This window comes from Bicyclus anynana, chromosome 16 (assembly GCF_947172395.1).
Source record: "Bicyclus anynana chromosome 16, ilBicAnyn1.1, whole genome shotgun sequence".
NCBI classification, from domain to species: domain Eukaryota; kingdom Metazoa; phylum Arthropoda; class Insecta; order Lepidoptera; family Nymphalidae; genus Bicyclus; species Bicyclus anynana.
The window spans coordinates 15,038,111-15,061,978 of NC_069098.1; the positions used below are offsets into that span (position 1 = coordinate 15,038,111).

Here is a 23,868-nt window from a genome sequence, read left to right on the forward strand (position 1 = left end):
ATTACCAGCGCACTCTTGCAAGACAAAGGACACACTGCAGCGGTGTGTCAGTTTTGACGTGAAAGTGACCTATTCATAGTATAGTATCATTACTCGTTTATCGTTACTAGTATCACTACTCATTACATATAAACGCAAAGAATTAGCAACAGACAAATCCAAAATGTAAGTAAATAACACCCACCACCACTTTTTACCATGTACATCAATTCTGTATAAAGAGATAGACTGGTCAAGTTCATCAACACCACCCATATTTTTGTTGATAGTTTGAGATAAATGTGTTATCGCTACATCTGTTTTCTCTCGCTTTTTTGGACTGTTACATTGTACATACACTTTACATTACATTATCTTTGCATTATCTTTTATCATTAGATGTTGCTGCTAAGTTGTTGTCAACAAGATGAAGGTTTCTTTTTATATCCCGGAACTTATGTCTTGATAGAGATTTGTCGATGAATTCTAAGCATCATCTGATCTAGAGACCATTACATTGTTTCTGGGGGTAACTTGTGATATCCAAATATTATCAAAACTTGTGTCGATTGTTCTGATTTGCGTAAAGTTTGCTATATGATATGCATATCAACAATCTTTTCAAATATTTGTATAGGTTTAGGCCTCTTAGCTCTTCACGAATCGCATTGTGATGTTGAATGTATGAAGAGGCACATTACCGCCAGATTGGCATTGGATCGGATTGGCGGGTAACATCTTGTCGTCTTATTTTTGACGCCAGTGGTTAATCATCACTATCGTCGTTACTGCCATCTTCGGGATTCGTAAATACCTCATAGTGTCAGGTATATCATGCGGCATGAAACACCCTGCTATATCCTCTTCGGCACCTTCCTCTTCATCAATAAATGCACTTGGATCTGTTAGTATAATAGCAAAATCACTTTCATCGTCATCACTATTTCGTAAAACACCATCAACAGCTTTCTCAAGCCCTATGTAGCATACTCGAGGTGTAAATTGCTGTTTATTCATTTTAAGGAATATGTGAACTAAACCAGTTATTTTACTTACGTATGTTGTCATTGTACGCAAACGCGTACAATACAATTTGTATGATCCTAGTTTCATTGTGGTTGCAAATAACTTATTGAATTCTAATTCAAATCTTACTTTGACATCTATTTTCTACACATGTTATGAAAAAACAAACTTTTAATCGATGGTTATGAAAAAAAATATAATATCATTCACTTACGTGCACAATGTTTCCGTGATGAAACTTCAACTGACACTATTTATCAAAAAATGTCAGACTACCCGCATAATGTTTAACAAAATATTTAAACAGTTTTATAATAAAGTAAAATTACATGATTACCCTACTTAACTTTCAGAGTTCTACAATCTACACCTATGGATATGTCTGTACTCAGTTGCGTACAGTGACCTCAAATGGGTTAATATTAAAAGAATTAATTGGTATCAAAATATTTATTTTTAAATATTCTTTGTTAATTAACGCATATTGTTTTGAATCCAGGTCCTGAAGGCACTGACGCGCGCGAACATGTCGGGCGCGCCGCGGGCGCAGGGGATCCCCCACGCTACGATGCCAATTTGCTGGTTGCGGTCAGAACGCACTAAGGGGCTGCCAGAGTCACCCTGGAAAAAAAAACACAAAACTAGAATTTCCAGAAAAATATTCAAGAAAATTTAATTGTATGCAAATTGAAAGCAGTAGCTACTCTTCGGAGACAATGTTACAGAGAAAGGACCGAAATATGCTTCAGAAGGCTTCATTTTGCCAAGGTCAGGGTGCTCTTGAGTAGTTTTATCACAATTTGTCCGCGATCATTACAATTTTTTAGTCGCGAATAACTTTGCTGTACATTAAAAGTCGAAATTCTCCATCTTCTGGTTACGTGATAGAGAACAGAGGGCCTAGTGGCAATTTGATACTGTTTACTATCGCGTAACGTAAACGCGAATTTCTAAGGAATTGAAACAGCGCCATCTAGTAGCACTACTGTTTCAATTCCATATAAATTTGCGTTTAGATCAACGCGATAGTAACAGTATGAAAATATTGATAACTCCCATTAGGCACACTGAAAATTTTTAACGATCTCACTGGAGCAGTTAGTGGTTGGCAGAATAAACTCATATCTCTTCCAAGTTAGCCCGCTTCCATCGTAGACAGCATTGTCATTTGTCACTTATAGCTCGCCAAGTTCGTTGGTGACATTCCCATGATAGTTGGGGGGGGGGGGGGGGGAACTGCGCGGGGCACCGCAAAATCCTTGACATTTTCAGTATCATCCTCGTATTTTCAGCTTGTTTTTGCAGATTAACTTGACAATCCGAAATTGAAACTGTAGAGTTTGTGTATTTATACACCGGTAGTGGGGCAAGGCAGTCTGTCTGTGGCATCGAGAGGAGGCGGACGTGTACTGCTGGCCATTATGTGTAGTGTAGTGGTGAGACGGTGACTTACTGCTATTACAGTAAGGACAAAGGACCTTACAGAAACAATTATGCTAAGTTAACTAAAGTTGCTCACATTGCAAGTGCCGCGACCGGGAGAGTGGAAGGTGCAGATCTCGACGGCGGGGTCGACGTGCGGCACGTTCATGCCAAGCTGCGAGGCCACTCGGCGGACTTCGCTCACGCAGCGTTGACCGTCTACTGTAGGAGCGCGAAGCTCCATAAGAGTGGCAGCAAGAGGACCATTATGCTAAAATAAAAAAAAAACGAGCGTGTTATAGCCCGCAAGACAGAGATAAAAAAAAAACAAAGCACCATCTATGCATCTATGCGTAAGTTTTTTGGTTTCTCAACAGGTTCTTGAAATGTATAAAAAGGGACTGTTCCAAAGTTCTCTAAAAACGCCATCTACTGGTAGTTTAAAATAACAATGGATGCTTCAACACCTATAGCAGTACGCATAAAAGCCTCGCCCGATTACACTTTTTTTCGTAACGCATTCATTTTACTCCCCAGGTCCCCAAGAGCTCGTAAAAAAATTTACTTCAAAAACCGGAGAAGTGTGACTTAAACTCGTGCGAAGGGTTCCTAACGATGTTGAAAAAACTATAACGTTTTATTTAGATTTGACCTACAATTCTCACATACAAACTTATTTAACAATAACAGAAATCACCAATAATTATGAGAATTCACAATAGTTTTTGAAATGTATGGTATTTATGTGCAGTACGTTTACAAAATTTGTAAAATGTTGTTACTGACTAAGAACAAAGTAAATATTTGCTACATTTACTTATGCTTCGTCAGTAAAATGATATCACACTTATATTATAAAAGCGAAAGTTAGTGTGCATGTTTGTTTACGCTGTGGCTACTGAAGCGATTTGGCTGAAATTCGGAATGGAAATAGATTTTACTCTGGATTACCACATAGGCGTCCGGTGTTTTAAAGATAGAAGAAAAAATTAAATTTTAATTATGATATAATTTGAACGTCGAAGTTACGAAAACTCACCGAGGTTCTGCCCCAACCGGTAACTCTGGTCTGAACGTTACCTCCAATGAAATCCCAGTTCAGAGCGATGACTTGTATGGAAGCGGAGAGAGGTATATTCGCACTGGCAGTGTAGATACCGATGTCGTTCTTGATGGTAGCATGGTGGTAATTTGGGTGCATGAGGCCGCGACTGAATTGGATACCATGGCCGCCACTCGCCCAGCGGTTGGTGCCTGCCCATGCGCGGAGGGAGCTGGAAGTAAATCAATCAATCAATCAATCAATCAATTAATCAATCAATCAATCAATCGATCAATCAATCAATCAATCAGTTTATTTATTTGCAGATACATGCATTATACATATATACAGGTGGTCGGTAGATGTAGATGGTAAATGTGTCTTGCCAATTTGGCATGCAAATTATTTATTAAGTAGTTAATGATTCAAATGACAATTTCACCATTTAAAATTTACATCTTTACAATAACTTTATAAGTAAACATTTTATAATTATATTACTAAAATGTACATTTTAAATCTGTAATATTCAATTTTAATAGGAAAAGCATTCTTAACCTAGGGCAACATCTATTGGGTGGAAAAAGTGAGTTTTGAGAAATGAGGGAAAAAACACCTCGTGATCTGACCTGTCTTACTGCCCTTTTCCCGGAATACTGGGTGCCTTCGATAGTTCACTAAGCACTCTTTTTTACCACAGCAATCATCAAATTTTTTACAAAATTATCTAGAATTAAGTACACAGTCGTATAGTGCACTTATCAATATACATATAATCATTACATATACAATATAGTGCACTTAAATATCACTATGTTAAGACTTTCCTAGAAGCTTGCGTTTAATAAACACTTTGAACTTTTTGAGAGACATGCCAGTGGCTTCATGTGGTAGTTTATTATAAAAACGCCCAAACCCTTAAAATAATTACATTTTTTTTTGTAACCTAGTGTGTTGTGCAATAATTTTATATTATAGAATGAGAAGACATCTAATGCTTGTATCACTTACCCGATAGGGTTGTTGCCACCGACGGGTCTCATGCAGTGGGCGGCGGTGAGGCAGTGCCTGTTGGAAATGATGCTGCCTCCGCACACCTTGCTGCGGGTCCCGGAGCCGGTGGTCAGCGCCACCTGGTGAGGAACGTTGCCGGCGTGGCTGCCGCCGACGATGCGAGCGCTGGCGTCGGTGTGGTCGAAGAAGATGGACATGTCCTGTTCCTCCGCCAGTGGTAAGGCTGAAGGTTATTTGTACATTAGCTCTAACCGTGTGACGCGAGCTTCGATTATAGTCATCATCATCATTTCAACCCTCGCGAGCTCGAGTCTCCTCTCAGAATGAGAGGGGTTAGGCCAATAGTCCACCACGCTGGTCCAATGCGGATTAGCAGACTTCACACACGCAGAGAATTAAGAAAATTCTCTGGTATGCAGTTTTCCTCACGATGTTTTTCCTTCACCGTTTGAGACACGTGATATTTAATTTCTTAAAATACACACAACTGAAAAGTTGGAGGTGCATGCCCCGGACCGGATCCGAACCCACACCCTCCGGAATCAGAGGCAGAGGTCATATCCACTGGGCTATCACGGCTTATAATAAGCTTCTTTATTACAAAAAAGTGTGTGCCAGCTCCGACGCACGAATAGAGTTTCTCTTACAGATCGACTGTCTAAATAGGTGTATGTTGACCCGCAGCATACACTATAATGGATTGCTAAATTATATTTATTAAATTCTTAGTGCTGAAAAAAGTGATTCTATCCAACTTTACTTTTGATCAATTAACATAATATACTTATTTACAGCACAAGGGTCCAATAAATTCTAACTTGTTTTATTTAAAACACTCCATTCAGTATAAAACTAGATTAACCTTTATGGACCATGAACCCCCCTTTTTTTATCACGCCAACGTAGTCACCTATTGAGTCTTCTGTGGACCCTTGGGGGTCCTGAACCACTTTGGGAACCAATGGTCTAAATTAAACTGTTCTTACCATTGCTGCCAAGGAGGATTGATAGGCACAATAACGCGACTTTGAATGCCATGTCTACTTCTTCTGACCTGGAATACCGCTGCACACGCTGACGCGTCTATTTATATGCACTAAGTATCCTAATCTTGATAAAAAGCATTTAATTATTATCATGAAAGTTTGCATTATTGTGTAGATTATGCCATAATCGCATTTATTTATAGGTTCATATAATAAAACAGAGTCCTCCATAGAATCTGTCCGTCCGTCTATCAGCATTTCGATATAGCGGTATATGAGGAAGGTTTCGGTATGTAATGTGTCAAGATAGTATGTGTGTGTATGTAAAATTGTAAATTGATTGAAGTATGACGGACTACAATCTCACCTGATGGTAAGTGATGATGCAGTCTAAGGTGGAAGCTGGCTAACTTGTTAGGAGGAGGATGAAACCTAACACTAAATCGCTTGGCGGTACGTCTTTGCCGGTAGGGTGGGAACTAGCCACGGCCGAAGCCTCCCACCTGACCTGGACCAATTAAGAAAACCTCAATCGGCCCAGCCGGGGATCGAACCCAGGACCTACGTCTTGTAAATCCACCGCGCAAACCACTGCGCCACGGAGGCCGTCAAAAAGGCTGTATTCTGTAAACTTACAGCGCTGTGATATCGTTGGTTTCCATGAAAGCTTCGTTGTTAGTGACATTTAATCATCCGTCAGTCAGTCCGATCAGTGACATCCCATAGAAACAAACTTTAAATTCGAATAAAACTTGAAGAACAACACAGCCGTGATGCAAGCGGTGTAAGTCGATTTTAAAGTAGCTCCATAACCCTAGTCACAAGTCCCGGGATCTGTTCTAATTTCTGAAGGTTAGAAGGATACGCTTTCCTACCTTGTTATTATAGCCACCCATTAACAACATCCTTAATCATCGATCATCATTAGGTAATCTATATTTTATTTTATTGTTTGCGATTAGTGTATCAGCCTTGTTGTGGTTCGCTAATATAAATTATTTTACTCCTAGTTGGTATTATCATCATCAACACTCGATACATATAAAAAAAAGGGGTTGACTGTCAGTCTGTGATTTCAAGATAACAGTGTTTTCTCAAGTGCTTATAGATATTTGCAGGACTCTAAAACACAATCAAGCCTTTTTTGTCTTTTGTCTGTCTGTTTGTCTGGGCTAATCTCTGGTCGTCGTCATCAATCCATATTCGGCTCACTGCTGAGCTCGACTCTCCTCTCAGAATGAGAGGGGTTAGGCCAATACCACCACGCTGGCCCAATGCGGATTGGCAGACTTCACACACGCAGAGAATTAAGACAATTCTCTGGTATGCAGGTTTCCTCACGATGTTTTCCTTCACCGATTGAGACACGTGATATTTAATTTCTTAAAATGCACACAACTGAAAAGTTGGAGGTGCATACCCCGGATCGGATTCGAACCCACAACCTCCGAAATCGGAGGCAGAGATCATATCCACTGGGCTATCACGGCTCTTACCGCTGGTATGGTTGATTTAAACAAAACTTTAACTTTACGAGGAGATTATAGAGCAACATGTAAGCTACTTTTTATCCAGGAAAATCCATGGTTCCCGCGAGATTTACGAAAAACTGATTTTCACGCTAACGAAGTTATGAGCGTCTGGTAGTCAACAATATAAATGATTTTCTAAAGCCTGTACAGATATAAAAATAGTAATTTACGATTACCTAAAGAGATTATGGAATGCGTTATCATTTTAATTTTTTGAATAAAACCTAACCTAAGCCCTAGATTTATAAAATATCTGCACTGAGCTCTATCAACACAATGCGGCAATAAAATATGTAAGACATATTAGATGCAGTTGCTATTTCAGTCACCCATAGGCGTATATAGGGGGGGGGGGATGTCCGTGCCCACCCTTGAAAGATCCAGTGCCCACCCTGGAAATCTGGGCTACCGATTTATAATTCTATGATGAACGCCAAAATCTATACTGATATTATAAAGCTGAAGACTTTGTTTGGTTGAAAGCGCTAATCTCAGGAAGTACTGGTCCGATTTGAAAAATTCTTTCAATGTTAGATAGCCCATTTATTGAGGAAGGATATATATTATTCTTTCCGGTATTCTTATGGGAACGGTAACCACGCAGGTAAAACCGCGCGGCGTCAGCTAGTACAAAATATACAAAGAAACATCAATATAATCAGTAGACCCGTTTCAGAGGCCAGATAGATACGCCAATGCAGTCACCGCCTCGGGACTCCAATGTACCCTGCAGGGTGTTGGATTACGCACAATGCACAATGGCAACGACACTCTGGCTCGCGGAGTTCCGCAACTCTTCAGACGTTGAGTCTCGAGGGTCCTTACAACCAGAGCCGGCCCGTCCATACGGCGAACGGAGCAGTCGCTCCAGGCGCCAAATCCTAGAGTGCGTCTAAATGATAATCCTAGTCAACCGTAGACGGTACTGCGCCTGATATTCAATTGGTCACCCCAGAGTATGGTCGAGATCTTTGCGTTCCATTCTTACTTTACACTCATAATTTGGTATAGGTATCTACATATTATTAGGAACAAACAGGAGAGGCGCCATAATTGAATCTCGCTCCATTTTAAAATTTACCTCTGGATTCTGAATAGCCGAGCTTATGATCTAACCGCTCAAAGGACGATCAGAACCTTAAGGAGCTGATTAAAAGAATTTGACTTTCTTCAGTTAGACCAGAAACTCCGCTCTATTGGCGGCTATCTTGTCTATTGACTATTTTGGTATGCGTCCACAGATTCGAATCGTACGTATTGGACGCATCGCATCAAACTAAACAGTAGATAAAATTCCTTCGATGTAATCCGTATGATGCGGATCAATGGACGCAAAGATTAATAAAATCCGTTTGATGCGATGCCTCCGATGCGTATACGATGCGGATCAGTGGACGCCTACGTTTAGACAGCCGCGTGGCGTAGTGGAAAGTGCTTTCTGCTTTCTGCGTCCACGTCCATGCCGGCCTTACCACAAGCTCTCAATGGTAACTTCAGGCTCAGTATATGCAGATCAACTCCTGAACTTCTTTTAAAGTAGGGTCCTTTACCTCCATTGAATTGGGAATCGGGAATAGTAACACTGTATTCTTGCGAGGATAATGTCCTGAGAGTTTTAAATGTACAGACATCCACTGGAGTCGTTAAGCGATCCTTCAGTAAAATGTTCATGGGTATGTCTACGGCTGAAACGCCCAGTATAATAGAGAAGCAATAGTGCAGTCGTGTGTATTTGTCAAGGCAGTCTGGAAGGCGTTTTTTATACATTCTGCAAGTACAATTTGATTTATAATTCGGGCCTAATTAATAAGCACCATTAGACGTATCACTGTTTTGTTCTAAGTTTTAAATTTTAAGAGTGCTATTGGTGTGCTCTGTGATTTGCTCAAAGTATTCGATGGTATTGATAACACTCTGTTACCTAAGTTAAGCCACTATGGCATCAAAAGTGTTGCACTTGATCTTATTATAATTTATTAATGTATTACAATATGCATGTGAATAATCTTTGACATTACGATACTTTATTAATTTATAATAGAAGTTTTCAAAAATTCAATGTTATGTTATTCTTATAATGTCAAACTTAAACTGTAATGATCCATCAAATGTAGGAATTACATATTATAATGACCTGAAAATGACTATGATACTAGAAAAGTTCTCATCATCATCATCATGATTCATTCATCTCTAATACCCACGTTGGGCATGTGGGTTGGTCTTTACAGGGATACACTATTCGCACCGGTGTCACTGCTGCCATCTGACCTGACGGTAAGCTGTGCCATTTGATGGTCTAGTCTGTGGAAATGGTTATATCACCATTTGTCTATCTGCAGAGTTCACCACTAGCAGGTGAAGTTGGCAGTCGGGGAGTTTGAGTGGTACTCCCTCTTTCTCCTCTCTTACTCTCCTCTCCGTTACATTCCTATCTACCCAAAAATGGACAAAAGCCTTAACATTAAAATAATAAATTGTTATCAAAACATTTATTTTTAAATAATCTTTGCCAATTAACGCATAGCGTTTTGAATCCAGGTCCTGTAGGCGCTCACACGCGCAAACATGTCAGGAGCGCCACGGGCACAGGGAACTCCCCACGCCACGATGCCGATCTGCTGGTTGCGGTCAGTGCGCACCAGGGGGCTGCCGGAGTCACCCTGGGAAAAAATACAAAAACTCTAGAATCCCAGAAGAGTAAATAAATTAAAAAAATATTCAGCCAAGACGTGCAGATTACGAAGTGTACAAATGTAATAAATTGCAATTTAAGGGTACGCTTTAGACTGCACTTATGGGTTACAGCGTTACATAGACTGTGTGTAGGACCGAAGATTTTTGTGAATGAGAACTAAACATCAACCTATCTGGCGTAGTTGGTAATATGGTTCACAGGGAGATCCTTAGTTCAATTCTCAGCTCGAGTCAGATTATGATTTTATAATTTCTAATTTGGCTAAGGTCTGGTCTTGTGGAAGTTACCACCCTATCGACAAAGATGTGCCGCTAAGCGATTTAGCGTTCCGGTGCGATGCAATGTAGAAACCGTCAGAAGTATGGATTGATTTTGATTTTGATTTTGACCTCTTATATGTTAGCCCGCTTCCATCTTAGACTGCATCGTCACTTATCATCAGGTGACATCGCAGTCAAGGGCTAAGTTGTCATTGAATAAAAAACATCCTTGACAAATCTCCCTGGAATCTAATCTGTCTAGCGTATCTTCTGCTGGTTTTTGCGAATTGTCAAATAGCGATGCAATTAGTGAAGTATTAGCTCACGTGACAAGTGCCGCGGCCGGGAGAGTGGAAGGTGCAGATCTCGATGGCGGGGTCGACGTGCGGGACTCTGATGTTGACCTGCGCGGCCACGCGGCGGACTTCGTTCACGCAGCGCTGGCCGTCTACAGTCGGAGCGCGAAGCTCCAGAAGATTGGGAGAAAGAGGACCTCCATGCTAAAAAGGACGTCTTTTTGACCACAGGGTTGAAGTAAAATTTATCTCAAAAATAAAAAGTAAAGCGCCTGAGTAATGCCCGAGGCTCAAACCTATGAGCCTCAGGCATTACTGCATTACAACAGGTTCTTGAATTGTATAGAAAGGGATTGTTTCAAAGTTCTCTAAAAACGCCATCTATTGGTAGTTGTAATAAAAAAGGATATGTGTACCATAGGAGACCAATCATTTTGAGACCAGCTCTCTAAAAATATTTACGAAAAATGCTTATATTTTTTATTAAAATAAAATCATCAAAAATAATTAGAATTCACAGTTATTAAACAGAAATGTGTGTTATTTAGCACCAGTAAGTATTGTACGTTTACAAACACTAGAAACTTTTAGGTACAACCAAGTATTGCTAAAAAAAATATATTTTTTTTTATTAATTGTAAAACTCACCGAGGTAGCACCCCAGCCGGTAACTCTGGTCTGCACATTAGCTCCAATGAAATCCCAGCTCAGAGCGATGACTTGTACGGAAGAGGAGAGAGGTATATTCGCGCTGGCAGTGTAGATACCGATGTCGTTCTTTATGGTAGCGTGGTGGTAAAGGTGGTGCATGAGGCCGCGGCTGAACCGTATAGAAGTACCGCCGCTCGCCCAGCGGTTAGTGCCCGCCCATCCGCGGAGGGAGCTGTAAGTAAAAGCATTCTTACGGAGGCACACATCTGTTGGGCGCAAAAATTGAGTTTATAAGTTTTAGGAGATGAGGGAAAAAATACTTCGTGACCTGTCTTATTGCCTTTTTTCCAGAATGGTGGGCGTCTTGGATAGTTCAATACTTCCTTTCCTACAGTAGATAGTTCCTTTATATTACAGCATGTATTACTATCTACTTAACTAAATTAAGTATTAACAGTTCTCTTAATGATTTCGCTTTCGATTTCGATTTTGAGATTCCTTGAGCGTCAACTCTTGAAAGTAGCAGAGATTGCTCTACTGGGATAGAATTACTGACAAGTACATTGTAGCCATTAGATCTGAAATAATACTCCACATGATGGTAATCTGGCGAAAGCTGAAAAGGAAAAAGTGTCAATAATGATGCTTTACTTTTTGTTAGGCAATTGGCTGTGAGGTGTAACTTTTGCCTTTGGAATGACAGGTTTAAATCTATCTTTACCTATAATAAAAACTGTATAAGGTCCAATTCTGTTCATTGACGGTATTTTGAAAATTTCTGTTGGAGAGCATTACGTAATCGATACTGAAGCCAAAAATATTTTCTGCACTTGCATTGTCTTGCCCTGCCACCTTCCCACTTTCTAGCAACATAAACTGTCTACGAACACAGGCGATCTCAGTCGAATGGCTATTTTATTGTAAGACGAGAAGACACCTAAACTTATGCGTGTACCACTAACCTGACAGGGTTGTTGCCACCGACGGATCTCATACAGTGGGCGGCAGTGAGCACGTGTCTATTGGAAATGAGACTGGCTCCGCACACCTTGGTGCGGGACAAGTTGCCGGTGGTCAGCGCCACCTGGTGAGGAACGTTGCCGGCGTTGCTGCCGCCGATGATGCGAGCGCTAGCGTCGGTGTGGTCGAAGAAGACGGACATGTCCTGTTCCTCCTCAAGTGGGAAGGCTGAAGGTTATTTATACCGCATTAGCTCTAACCGTGTGAAGCTCAGCTTCGATTATAATATTTACTTAGATATTCGCCAGAGAACTACTTAACCAATATTCAGATCTGTGAATCAGAATCAAAAGATCTGTAGATCGATACTATCGAATCGATAATATTTATTAAAGATAAAACCAAAAATGTCATTAAATACGTAAAAAGTTAATTTTTACTACTTTTAATTTTTTTGATTAAAAACTAGTAATTCACAAAATTAAAAACTTTCAGTAACTGTTTTGACACAATCTTATAAAGTAAGTCTCGAAAGAGAAATTTGATTTTCAGAATAGTCATACAAAATTTCATTTTTCTTTTTCAATTCCAAAACTTTTCCGCTCAACAAAAATACGGGCAGACAAAAATATAGATAGACAGCAAAAAATTAAAAAAATATTATTTTGGCTTCAGTATCTATATTATAAAGCTGAAGAGTTTGTTTGTTTTCTTGAACGCGCTGATCTCAGGAATATGAAAAATTCTTTCAAGGTTTTATCGAGGAAGGCTAAGGAAACTATATATTATCAACGTATTCCCACGGAAACGGGAACCACGCGAGTGAAACCGCGCGGCGTAAGCTAGTCGATTATATGTATAATGCCCTCCAACAAAAATTTTCAAAATATCTGTTACAATTTTATTATGAGTATTGGACAAGTCAGAGTTTTGTATGTTAAGTCCATCCACTTCTTCTCCCTTTCCTTTGCTGTACTTATCTATCCCATCTGACAGTTTTTATGATGTCATCAGTCCAGTACAGTGTGATGTCCATTTTTCATCAGAGTAACGTGATAGATTATTATGGCCGGCACACTGCCACTTAAGTGTCAGTGCATGTTTTAGGGCGTCTGTAACTTTTGTTTTTTGTCTAATCCTTGCACTTCTTATTTTATGGGTTTCTCATATGTCTAAAATACTTCTTTCTATTGCCCTTTGTGTAATTTTTTTATTTATTTTCCGTCTTTTTATCCCATATTGTGTATAAAGTGATAGTATGTACACTATCGGTGTTCTTATCGGTGTTCTTGCATTATAAGGGTTTAAATTGCTCATTTAATCTACGCCCTATACTGCGCGTTATCTGGCACGCACTTGGCCGGTTTTTAATATTTACAATACCACTCTCAAGTTTTTGAGTTAATTATGAATCTGAGGCCCTACTTTTATGGTATTTTGGACAGTAGTCTATGAGTCCTTTGGGCGATGGACAAATACTACACTAGCGTTTGGCAGTATGGTACGAATGCGGGTCTTGCAGAGAGTGATCTTGGTCTCGTGGTACCTACTCTCACGATTGCCATAAATAAAGCAGCATAGGTAAGGGTCTTAATTAAACTGATAAATTAATCTTACCATTGCTGCCAAGGAAGACAGTGAGGCACAACAACGCGACTTTTACTGCCATGTCTTCTTCTGACCTAGAGTACCACTGAACCCGCAAACTCAGCTATTTATATGCAGGAAATATCCTAATCTTGATAAAAAGCATTTAATAAATAATATCAGGAAAGTTTGCATTATTGTGTAGATTATTATTTCATAATCGCGTTAATCTATAGGTTCATATAATAAAACGAAGTCCTCCATATCGTTTGTCTCTCTGTCTATCAGTTTTTTGATATAAAAATACTACTGAACGGATTTTCAAGCGATTTTTACCAATAGATAGTGGTTATGAAAAAGATTGTGTATATAATTGTAAATTAATAGAAGTATGATGGTAAATGTAAAAATGCCGGAAAATCTCAAGCCTCCGACGGCGTAATATGGTGGTAAATACAATTAAAGTTTTACTTCGAAATTTTCACAGACGAAGTCACTGACGTTTGCTAGTCATGAGTTCTAATACTACATAATGCATTTCCATGGCAACTACGTTGGAAATAAAGTCCAAATTTTAATGAAACTTGTTATAGGCGAAAATTACATCGACGAGTATAAAATAGCGGAATCACACCCCAGATGTCTAAAGTAACACTCTGTGCTGGACAGGGCAAGGTTACAGGGGGTAAACCGGGGGCACTTGTTCCAAAAAGCAGTTTCTAAAGGCCGGCAAAATTCACAGTACGAGTAATAATTTAAATTTAAAAACCCTGACAAGTTAGGCAAAATATATAAAAGACAAATTAACCTCAGAATAGAGGAATAACTTGAATGAAAAAAGCAGGTTTTATATTAAATTTTACAAGCAAGCCTTATTTAATCTAAATATTTGAACCTAAGTGGATTATATTAATGGATACGTATGAAAAACATTAAAAAACCCAGATAGACCAGACGTATTCTATTGTTTTAAACAAATTAAACGTAAAGTACTTGTAGAGCTTACTGTGCCATGGGAGACAAATATCCCTAAAGACCATACAATAAAAAAAAGTTTAAATACTGTAACCCGACCACATTAAAAAAGAGCCTAAAAAGGACGAAACAAGAAATTCAGATAGAAATCGAGAAATGCATATGTACAAAAGTGGCCAAGATTTTGAAGTAGCTCCATAACCCTACGCCCTGGTCACTAGTCCTGGTTTCTGTTTTGACTTCTGAGGGTCACATTTATTATTATAGTCATCCAATAATAAAATAACAATATTCTTAGTCATCAATCACCATTGGGTAATCTTCATTTTATTTAATTGTTTCGGATTAGTACATAAGCCGTGTCGTGGTTCGCTAATATAAATTACTACGCCCACGACTTCGTCTGCGTGGAAATCAATGTAAAATTACACCACTTTAGAGGGTGAAATTTAAAAACTCTTGAATCATATTTCGTTTTTTTAATGATTTAATAAACTGTTACACTGAAAATGGACGACTTTCCATACAAATTTTCAACCCCTATTTCACCACCTTCTCTTTATATTTTAGGCATAAAAAGTAGCCTTTGCTGCCTAGTAACCTGCTACAAGGTCCCATTTATCATAATACCAAAATTCATCTTGATCGTTTTAGCCGTTTAGCCATGAAAAGGTAACATACAGACAGACTTACTTTCGCATTTATAATATTAGTATAAATTATATTCCTAGTTGTTATTATCATCATCAACACTCAATACATAAAAATAAAATTGTAAAAAGTATCTGTCTGTGATTTTGAAGATAACTGTGTTTTCTCAAGTTCTAATAGTTATTTACACGATACTGAAAAACAAACAAGCCTTTTTAAATTTTTTATCTGTCTGTCAATCTATCTCTTTGTCAAAGCCATTCCCTGGAACGGCTGAAGCTACTTAAACTGAACTTTGATTGAAAGATAGAGGAGGTTATAGAGCAACATATAGGCTTCTTTTTTGTCCCGGAAAATCCAAGGTTCCTGCGGGATTTACGAAAAAGTGATTTTCACGCTAACGAAGTTGCGGGCGTCCGTTAGTCAACACTATTATTTTTTGAGATCTTTTAAAGCCTCTAAAGATATAAAAAAACTAATTTACGAGTACTTAAAGAGATTATGAAATGTGTTATCATTTTAATTTTTTACCTAAGCCCTAGATTTATTAAATACCCGCTCAGAGCTTTATCAATACAATGCGACAATAAAATATGTAAGACATATTATATGCAGTTGTTATTTCAGTTACCGCCTCCGCGGGGCTCGAACGTACCCCTCTGGTTGTTGAATCACGAAGCCATCTGCACAATGGCAAAATACTCCGGCCCGTAAAGATCCACAACTCTTCAGACGTGAGTCTCGAGGGTCCTAACAACATGAGCTCCCTACCCCCTCCGCTGGGTCCAGAATAGATTCTGTGACCTCTCAGAGGACTTTGCGGCTATCGCATAGGGCAATGGATAGTGACCCTGCTTTCTGCGTCTCAAATCCGTAGCGATTCCATAATGTTTCAACATTTTGTACCCTGAGGGTCATTAATGTAAAGCGATATTGTACGTCCTCCACCATTTCATTCACTCAATTCGTAGGTACTATTTACTGAGGTATCGTTATTTACGGTCTTAAATAAGATGGGCAGATTTTATGATGGCTTAGCAAAAGGCTGTGATCCCCAGTCCCCAGATTAATTGATGAAATCATAATGAACATCGTGGACTTGAACGCTGACCGGGTCGGCATGATCAAACTACGTAAATTATATTATACGTAATCGATAGTTTGCGCCAAGCCGCCAAACGCCTAGTTCTGCTACAGGCTACAACGAATGCTTTGCTTCCAGCAACCTCCGCGGATGGGTTCGCACTAACCACTGGGCAAGCAGCGGCGTGCGTATCCAGTTCATCATGTATGCATCCCCAGCACCACGCGGGTACGTGATCAAATGATCTTTACTTTATATACCTCCGTTGAAGTGGAAATCTGGGTGTATAGTAACACTTTACTCTAGCAAGGATAATGTCCTGAGAGTTGTAGATGTGAAGACATCTACAGAAGTCGTTAAGTGAGACTTCAGTGTAATGTTCATGGGCATGTCTACGGCCGAAGCGCCTAGTGAAATACTGAAGCAATAGTGCAGTTGTGTGAGATTGGCTAGGCAGCCTGTTAGGCGTTTTTTATACATTCTGAAAGTCACGATTTGATTTATTATTCTGGCCTAATTAATTAGCACCGTAAGACGCGTCTCTGTTTTGTGAAAATTCCAAGAGTGCTATTGGTGTGTTCTGTGATTTGTCCAAAGCATTCGATTGTGTTGACTATAACACTCTGTTAAGCCACTAGGCATCAAAAGCAGACACCTGCCCTCCTATCCTATCCTTACTACACTAGTAGTACTTTTTCCATCCATGGTTCCTGCGGGATGAATGATTAACTGAATTTCACGCGCAAAGAATTCACGTGCATCCGCTAGCATTTTTTATTTTATTATCATTGTTAAAAATTTAAAAAAGGACAAATAAATAAATGAGAGAAAAATATGTTTATTTTTAACCGACTACAAAAAAAGGAGGAGGTTTCGCAATTCAACGGTATGTATATTTTTTCATTGACAATTAACGTATAGCTTTTTCAATCCAGGTCCTGTAGGCACTGACACGCACGAACATGTCAGGCGCGCCGCGGGCGCAGGGGATTCCCCACGACACGACGCCGATCAATTGGTTGCGGTCAGTGCGCACAAGGGGGCTGCCAGAATCACCCTGGGAAAAAAATATGCGCTTATAGAATTTAAACTGTAGAATTTCCAGAAAAGTCAAGAAATTAAAAATATTCAGCCAAGACGAAAAGACTACGAAGTCAGTGCCAGTGTGTGCAAATTGAAAACATACTAAGAATACGCTTTATACCTACTGTAATCACGGGACATGAAGTTTCAGAGACTGTACGTAGGAGTAGAACCGAAAAATACACCACAAGGCATTTTCCACCCACTGTGCTGTTGAGTAGTATCACGGTTTGAACGATAACATTTTAAGTCGCGTTTAGAATCAGCCAACTTGGCAACTTGGCTACCTATATTCAGAGGTCAGAGGTAACGGTAGAATAAACTCGTACCTCTTCCATTATAGACTGCATCGTCACCTAACATCTGGTGGCATTGCAATCAAGGGCTAACTTATCATTGAATAAAAAAATCATTCCTTGACAAATCTGCCAGCGTATTTTCAGCTGGTTTTTGTGGATTGTCAATTAGCGGTGCAATTTGCCTGGTGTTGTGGAGAATTGCAAATAATTATGCTAAGTTAACTGAAATTGCTCACATTGCAGGTGCCGCGGCCAGGAGAGTGGAAGGTACAGATCTCGACGGCGGGGTCGACGGGCGGGACTCTGATGTTGACCTCCGCGGCTACTCGGCGGACTTCGTTCACACAGTGCTCACCGTCAACAGTCGGAGCGTGCAGCTCTTTAAGAGTGGCAGAATAAAGACCTCCTTGCTAAAAAAACGAGCGTGTTTTAGACTACAGGGCTGCAGTAAAACTTCTTTTGAATGTTTTTTAAATTCATTTTGCCGTTAATAAGTGACCGTTGTATTGAACATATTAGAAAAGTTGAAGGTTTTCCTGAAGAGTACAAAGCTGAAATACAGATGTCTCGGCGCCCAATATGAATTCTTCCAGTTCGGCGTCGAGACACTAGGCCCGTGGGGTGGGAGCGCCAAGGCTCTGCACAAGGAGATCAGCAAACGCCTCAGGGAAGCAACAGGCAAACCTCGTTCAGGCAGTTTTCTCGCGCAAAGAATTTCAATCCCAATAGCAATTCAACGCGTGAATGCTGCCTGCGTGATTGGCGGCACCCTATCAAGGGCTGCTGATAAGTATTTTAAGTATTAGTATTTATTTATTTTAATTTTATATATTTGGTTAGGTTATTTTAATGTATGCCTATTTTGATTATAAACCTTTTGTGTTTCATAAATAAACCCTTACATCATGAATAAAGTCTGACAACATTATCTTTTATAGCTTTCCACTATGGAAAGCTATAAAAGATAATGTTGTCAGTAAGGTAACTCAATGTCTGTTAAAAATCATAAGATGAAATTTGTTATGGGTATGTATATAAATTACGTCTATCCCATATTATTATCGTCTATCCCATAGTGTGGTATCTCGTTATCAATATTTGTGTGCATTACATAAGGGATTAAAGAGCTAACTTAATCTTAATCAAGGAGCGTTGCCCGACACCCACTTGGCCGGTTTTTTTGCAATAATGTGTGGAAGTGCTACTTTATTGCTTTAGCCAGCGTGTATGCTGTTGAAATTGAAACATCATGTAATGTTAAATCCTGCGTTTTAAAAAGCATACCCATTTAAACAAAAAAAAAGAATTTTTGAAATCGATTCAGGCGTCTTCGAGTAATCGGTGACCATACATAAAAAAAACATACATACAGCCGAACGTAGAACCTCCTCCTTTTTGGAAGTCGGTTAAAAAGAACAAAGATTCCGACGAATTCAGAACCTCCTCCTTTTTGAAGTCGGTTAAAGAGTTTATTATCACAGTACTTTTACAAAAACTTGAAGTATTTTGTTACAATGTTTGCGCAATAAGATAGATTTGAACGTTAAAGTTGCGAAAGCTCACCCGGGTGCTGCCCCAGCCGGTAACTTTGGTCTGAACATTAGGTCCAATGAAATCCCAATTCAGAGCGATGAATTTGACGGCAACGGAGAAAGCGAAATTCGTGTTGACGGTGTAGATGCCGATGTCGTTCTTGATGGTATTGAAGTTGTACAGGGGGTGCATGAGACCGCTACTAAACTCCATAGGAGTACCGCCACTCGCCCAGCTGTTAGTGCCCGACCATCCGCGGAGGGTGCTGGAAGTAAAACATTCTTAAGCGAGGTCCACATCTATTGGATGGAGAAAGTGTGTTTAAAAGTTTTAAGAGATGAAGGAAAAAATACCTCGTGATCTGACTGTTTCATTGCCATTTTCCCGGAATAGTGGGTACCTTCGATAGTTCACTAGTCACTACTTTTTATATAACTACTTAACTATAATAAGGATTACCAAATCAGTTTTTGAGAGTCCTTGAGCGTCAATTATCGAAAGTAGCATTCAATGCTCAACTGAGCTCGAACAATTATTACCTTATATGTCACGGAAAATGTAAAACAATACTGAGAGCAGGATTTCATGATATGGAAAATTGAAACGTGCATAACTTGGTATTAAAGTACTTGTGTCTCTATTATAAAACTCACATCGTTCGTTTTTAAAATACACTCGTAACTTAATACCTCGAGCAGGTCCCAGGACTTGTGCCCTTGGGAATGGGCTTAAAGGATCCTTTCAGAATGCAACTCTCATTATGCAACTATTTTTGGGGGTGGAAAAGGGGTTGAAATTTTTTCTATAGAAAGTCCTTCATTTTACCCCTAAAGGGCTAAAAGGGACTGAAGTTTTTATTAATATTTAAAACATGTGAAAATATAAATAGAAGATATAGGGGTTGAAAGTGTACATCGATTCTCACGTGAAAGACCTACCAGGTCCAATTTTGTACATTGAAATTCAATTTCAGAAAATTAAATAATTATATAGTGTGTCGCTAAAAAGTTCTTAATATTTAAATGTTAATAGTACATGAAATTGTGTTAGTAAAACTTAACCTAATGGGTTTAGATAAGGTTTAATGTTTACGTGACGTCATGGGTTAGATAAATAAATAAACATTTAATCTAATTGCTCCCTCTACTGCATATGCACATAATTTCATGCCCTCCAGAGAGGGTGTACGCCCTCGTACTGAGCAGGGCGTTGGAGCTACGCACAAGTATGGCATAATACTCATCCAGCGGTGCCTCGGCAAACATCGCCGAAGTACTACAATGGCGCGGTCGCCCCAGCACTGCCCTCAGAACATATTGTACTGGAACCGAAAGGCGCCGTAGGCCCGCTACGTATAGTCGCACCACAAGCTACAGGTGGAGAAGGATTAGTAATAAGATCTAAACAGTTTGAGCTTTACTTCTACACTACACCTAGAAAATCTGCCAACATATTACCACGGACCAACAGCACCCGACGCTCATGTTTGATATCACCGTCGTCATCGAGGCGATCCGTTACCGTGTGACTGTGGTATTTGGATTCAGTCATTTGCCTGAAGGGAGAGCCACTTAGCATTATATTTGGTTTAAAGTAGTAGTTTGGTTTTATACTCCCTCTGTGAACAAGGAACTCACTCTTTTTGCATTATGTCTGAGTCATTTACCCCGGCGTATTCCTCACAGATTCTTAGTAACTTTCTAAGACCACTAACCGAGGGGCTCAGCAAAAGTAATATGTTGTTCATTGCGTCACCATCAATTGAGCATCCGACTCCAACCCTACCGAGCCTCTCAATTAACTTATTCAAATAAATATAGAACAGCCTAGGTGACGACAGCCCTCCCTGTCGTACTCCACATTTCATTTTATATCACTCGTCACTAAAATAATATAATATAATATTCAAACAATGAGATTGTCTCGGATCTCAATTTGGTTTTATTCAGCCATAATACTTTATAGGACACCAGATCAAACGCCTTAGTAAGTTCCAAAAAACAGGCATATACCTCAGGTTTTCTATTCATATAGTACCAGACAGTCAGATTGAGGCACGATATCGTCCTACTAATATTATAAACGCGAAAATTTGTATGGATATTTGTATGGAAGTTTGTATGGAAGTTTGTTCGGATGTTTGTTGGGATGTTTGTTACTCTTTAACGCCGCAACTACTGAACCGATTTGGTTGAAGTTGACAACGAAGATAGATAGTACCCTGGAGGGATTTGTGAAAAACTGAATTCCACGCGGACGAAGTCGCGGGCGCCCACTTGTTATATTATAAAACGAGAAGATTATTATTATGCTTGTAACACTTACCTGGAAGGCTCGTTTCCACCCAAGGGTCTCATGCAGTGGGCGGCGGTGAGCACGTGTGTGTTGGAAATGAGGCAACCTCCGCAAAAGAAGCTGCGGGTCCCGGAGCCGGTGGTCAGCGCCACCTGGTGAGCAACATCGTCAACGTTGCTGCCGCCGACGATGCGAGCGCTGGCGTCGGTGTAGTCGAAGAAGATGGACATGTCCTGTTCCTTCTCAAGTGGGAAGGCTGAAGGTTATTTGTACATTAGTTCCTTCTTACCGTGTGAAGCTCAGCTTCGATTGAAATAATTATAACTATTTACTTATACAGGGTTACTACATGGCCCGCCCATCTCCATTTCAATCTCATAGAATAGTTAAGTGCGTCTATTACTCTTGTTTTTCTCTTATAGTAGAGTTGCGAATTTGTAGCAAGAATGAATGACGATAGATGGACTTCTCGGCTGACAGCATAGACAGGGCCTGTAGGTGCTAGAAAAAGAGGACGACCTAGAAGTAGATGGGCAGACGACATTGAAAGGACGGCTGGAAAACAGTGGAGAAAAAATAGACACAGATAGAGACTACTGGTCATCTCTGGAGAAGCCCTTCACCCTCAATTAGAGGGGTTCGCACAAAACTTTTTTTTAAACTTTATATATATTAAAGTAACTTGAGAATGTCCTTACAAAAATTTAAAAATTGTAATTTATTTTCGTTTTGTAACAAAATTATAAATATTATTAACCTAATTCTACATATTATTTTTACTATAAGTTCACTATCTATAATTTACGTATGTGCGAAATAAAAGGCTTTTTATTTTATTTATTTTATACTTATACAGGGTGTTCGGGAGTATTTCCCACAACTCCAGGGTTATATTCTTTGACAAAAAAATTAATTCAAAAATGTTCAAGGAGCGTGTGTTCTAAAATGAATATTTTCGGAGTAAATAATATTTCTTTTGTAAATAGATCTAAAATGTGTCCCTTATACGCATCATAATAATGACATATTTATATTTCAAAATGCAACGTTGTCGCTTTGTTGTCTAAACCGCGTGTTACATGGATAGTCGGTATTATTTTAATTACTTTATATGAAAACATATTTTTTTGTTGTTGTAGTGTTGTTGTGTATTGCAAACATTTCAATATAATATTAGTTATGCAGTTTGGTTCCTATAAGTGGTCTCGTTAATACCTTGAATTATGGGAAATACTCTCGAGCACCCTGTATATTCGCCATATTATAATTAACTAGCAGACGTCCGTGACTTCGTCCGCGTGGAAATCAATATAAACTTACAACCCCTATTTCACCTCTTTATTATGAATTGATTTTAAAAATTCTTGAATCTCGTATTTTTTTATAGTTTATTAACAAATTTTTAAAACTGTACAATATAACTATAAAATAATGACTTTCCATACTTTTGAATATGGAGGTCACTTCTGGGGTGCAAGATGAAAATTAAAAAAAAAACCATTTTTAACTGCATTGTATGATACATCAAACAAATGAACTTGTTAAGAGGATCTCAAATATATTTTTTTTGTAATTTTGAAATAAATAGTTTTCAATATATACAAGAAAATAGACCATTCCCCCTCTTTTCTCCGTAACTACCAAACCTAAAAATAAAAAATAAAAATACAGAAGTTAGCTTATATATTATAGTACGGTTGGCAACCCTAAGCGTAGGGTTCTTAGGTATCTATTTTCAGGATGACATTGAGCTTAAGGTCTAAAATAAACTGATATTAAAGATGTCCTTACCATTGCTGCCGAGGAGGATTGCCAGGCACAATAATGCGACTTTGAATGCCATGTCTTGATCATAAGTGGTAATCCAGGTTAGCCTGGAATACCGTCGACTGCACTCGCTAACCCGTCAATTTATATGCACAAAATATCCTAATCTTGATAAAAAGCATTTATTTAATTATTATCATGAAAGTTTAATTTAGAAATTAATTTATTATTGTGCAGATTAAGTTTTAATTGCATTTATCTATAGGTGCATATAACAAGACAAAGTCATCAAAGTCCTCCGACGTGTCTGTCTGTCCGTCTGTCGATAAATTCAAAGACCATTTTACGTGACTATTTTCACCAATATGTGTATTATAATAAGAAAGATTTTGTCTAAATTTATAGAAGTAATGCGGTAATTGTTGGAAATGTCCAAAAACTCAAGCCTCAGGGAGCTTATCCTAGCATCAGATTCTGACATGATGACAGTAAATCCACCTTAGGAATATGCCCTTTCAAACAGAAAAAGAATATCCAAGTTGGTTTAGGCGTCGTCGAGTAATCGCGTAACATCTGTCGTAAGGGTTGTTTTAATTTTTTGTGGAGCTTTAAATGTCTGACAAAAGTTCTGTTCAATGAAAAGCATCTGACACTTTGGATACTACTTCAATATAAAAATCAGTCATGAGAATTTAAGCTTCGTAATACTTTTTTTTAGGTACCAGCCC

At 39.0% G+C, this 23,868-nt stretch overlaps 2 protein-coding genes across 2 annotated transcripts; both read right to left on the reverse strand.

The window, feature by feature from the left end:
• Window positions 1-1,091: 1,091 nt before the first annotated feature.
• LOC112056382 (transmembrane protease serine 9-like) lies at window positions 1,092-13,535 on the reverse strand. Its single transcript, XM_024096804.2, has 9 exons — window positions 13,484-13,535; window positions 11,869-12,094; window positions 10,904-11,138; window positions 10,286-10,459; window positions 9,523-9,664; window positions 4,481-4,706; window positions 3,467-3,701; window positions 2,525-2,698; window positions 1,092-1,626 (listed from the first exon to the last, which is right to left on the reverse strand). Exons 1-9 carry the CDS (start codon window positions 13,533-13,535, stop codon window positions 1,480-1,482), a joined length of 1,611 nt encoding a protein of 536 aa, XP_023952572.2. The 3' UTR covers window positions 1,092-1,479.
• Window positions 13,536-17,073: 3,538 nt separating this feature from the next.
• On the reverse strand, window positions 17,074-23,216 carry LOC112056384 (chymotrypsin-2-like). Its single transcript, XM_052886342.1, has 6 exons — window positions 23,165-23,216; window positions 21,404-21,629; window positions 20,547-20,633; window positions 19,109-19,343; window positions 17,782-17,955; window positions 17,074-17,220 (listed from the first exon to the last, which is right to left on the reverse strand). The coding sequence occupies exons 1-6, from the start codon at window positions 23,214-23,216 to the stop codon at window positions 17,074-17,076; spliced, it is 921 nt and encodes a 306-aa protein (XP_052742302.1).
• Window positions 23,217-23,868: the final 652 nt, after the last annotated feature.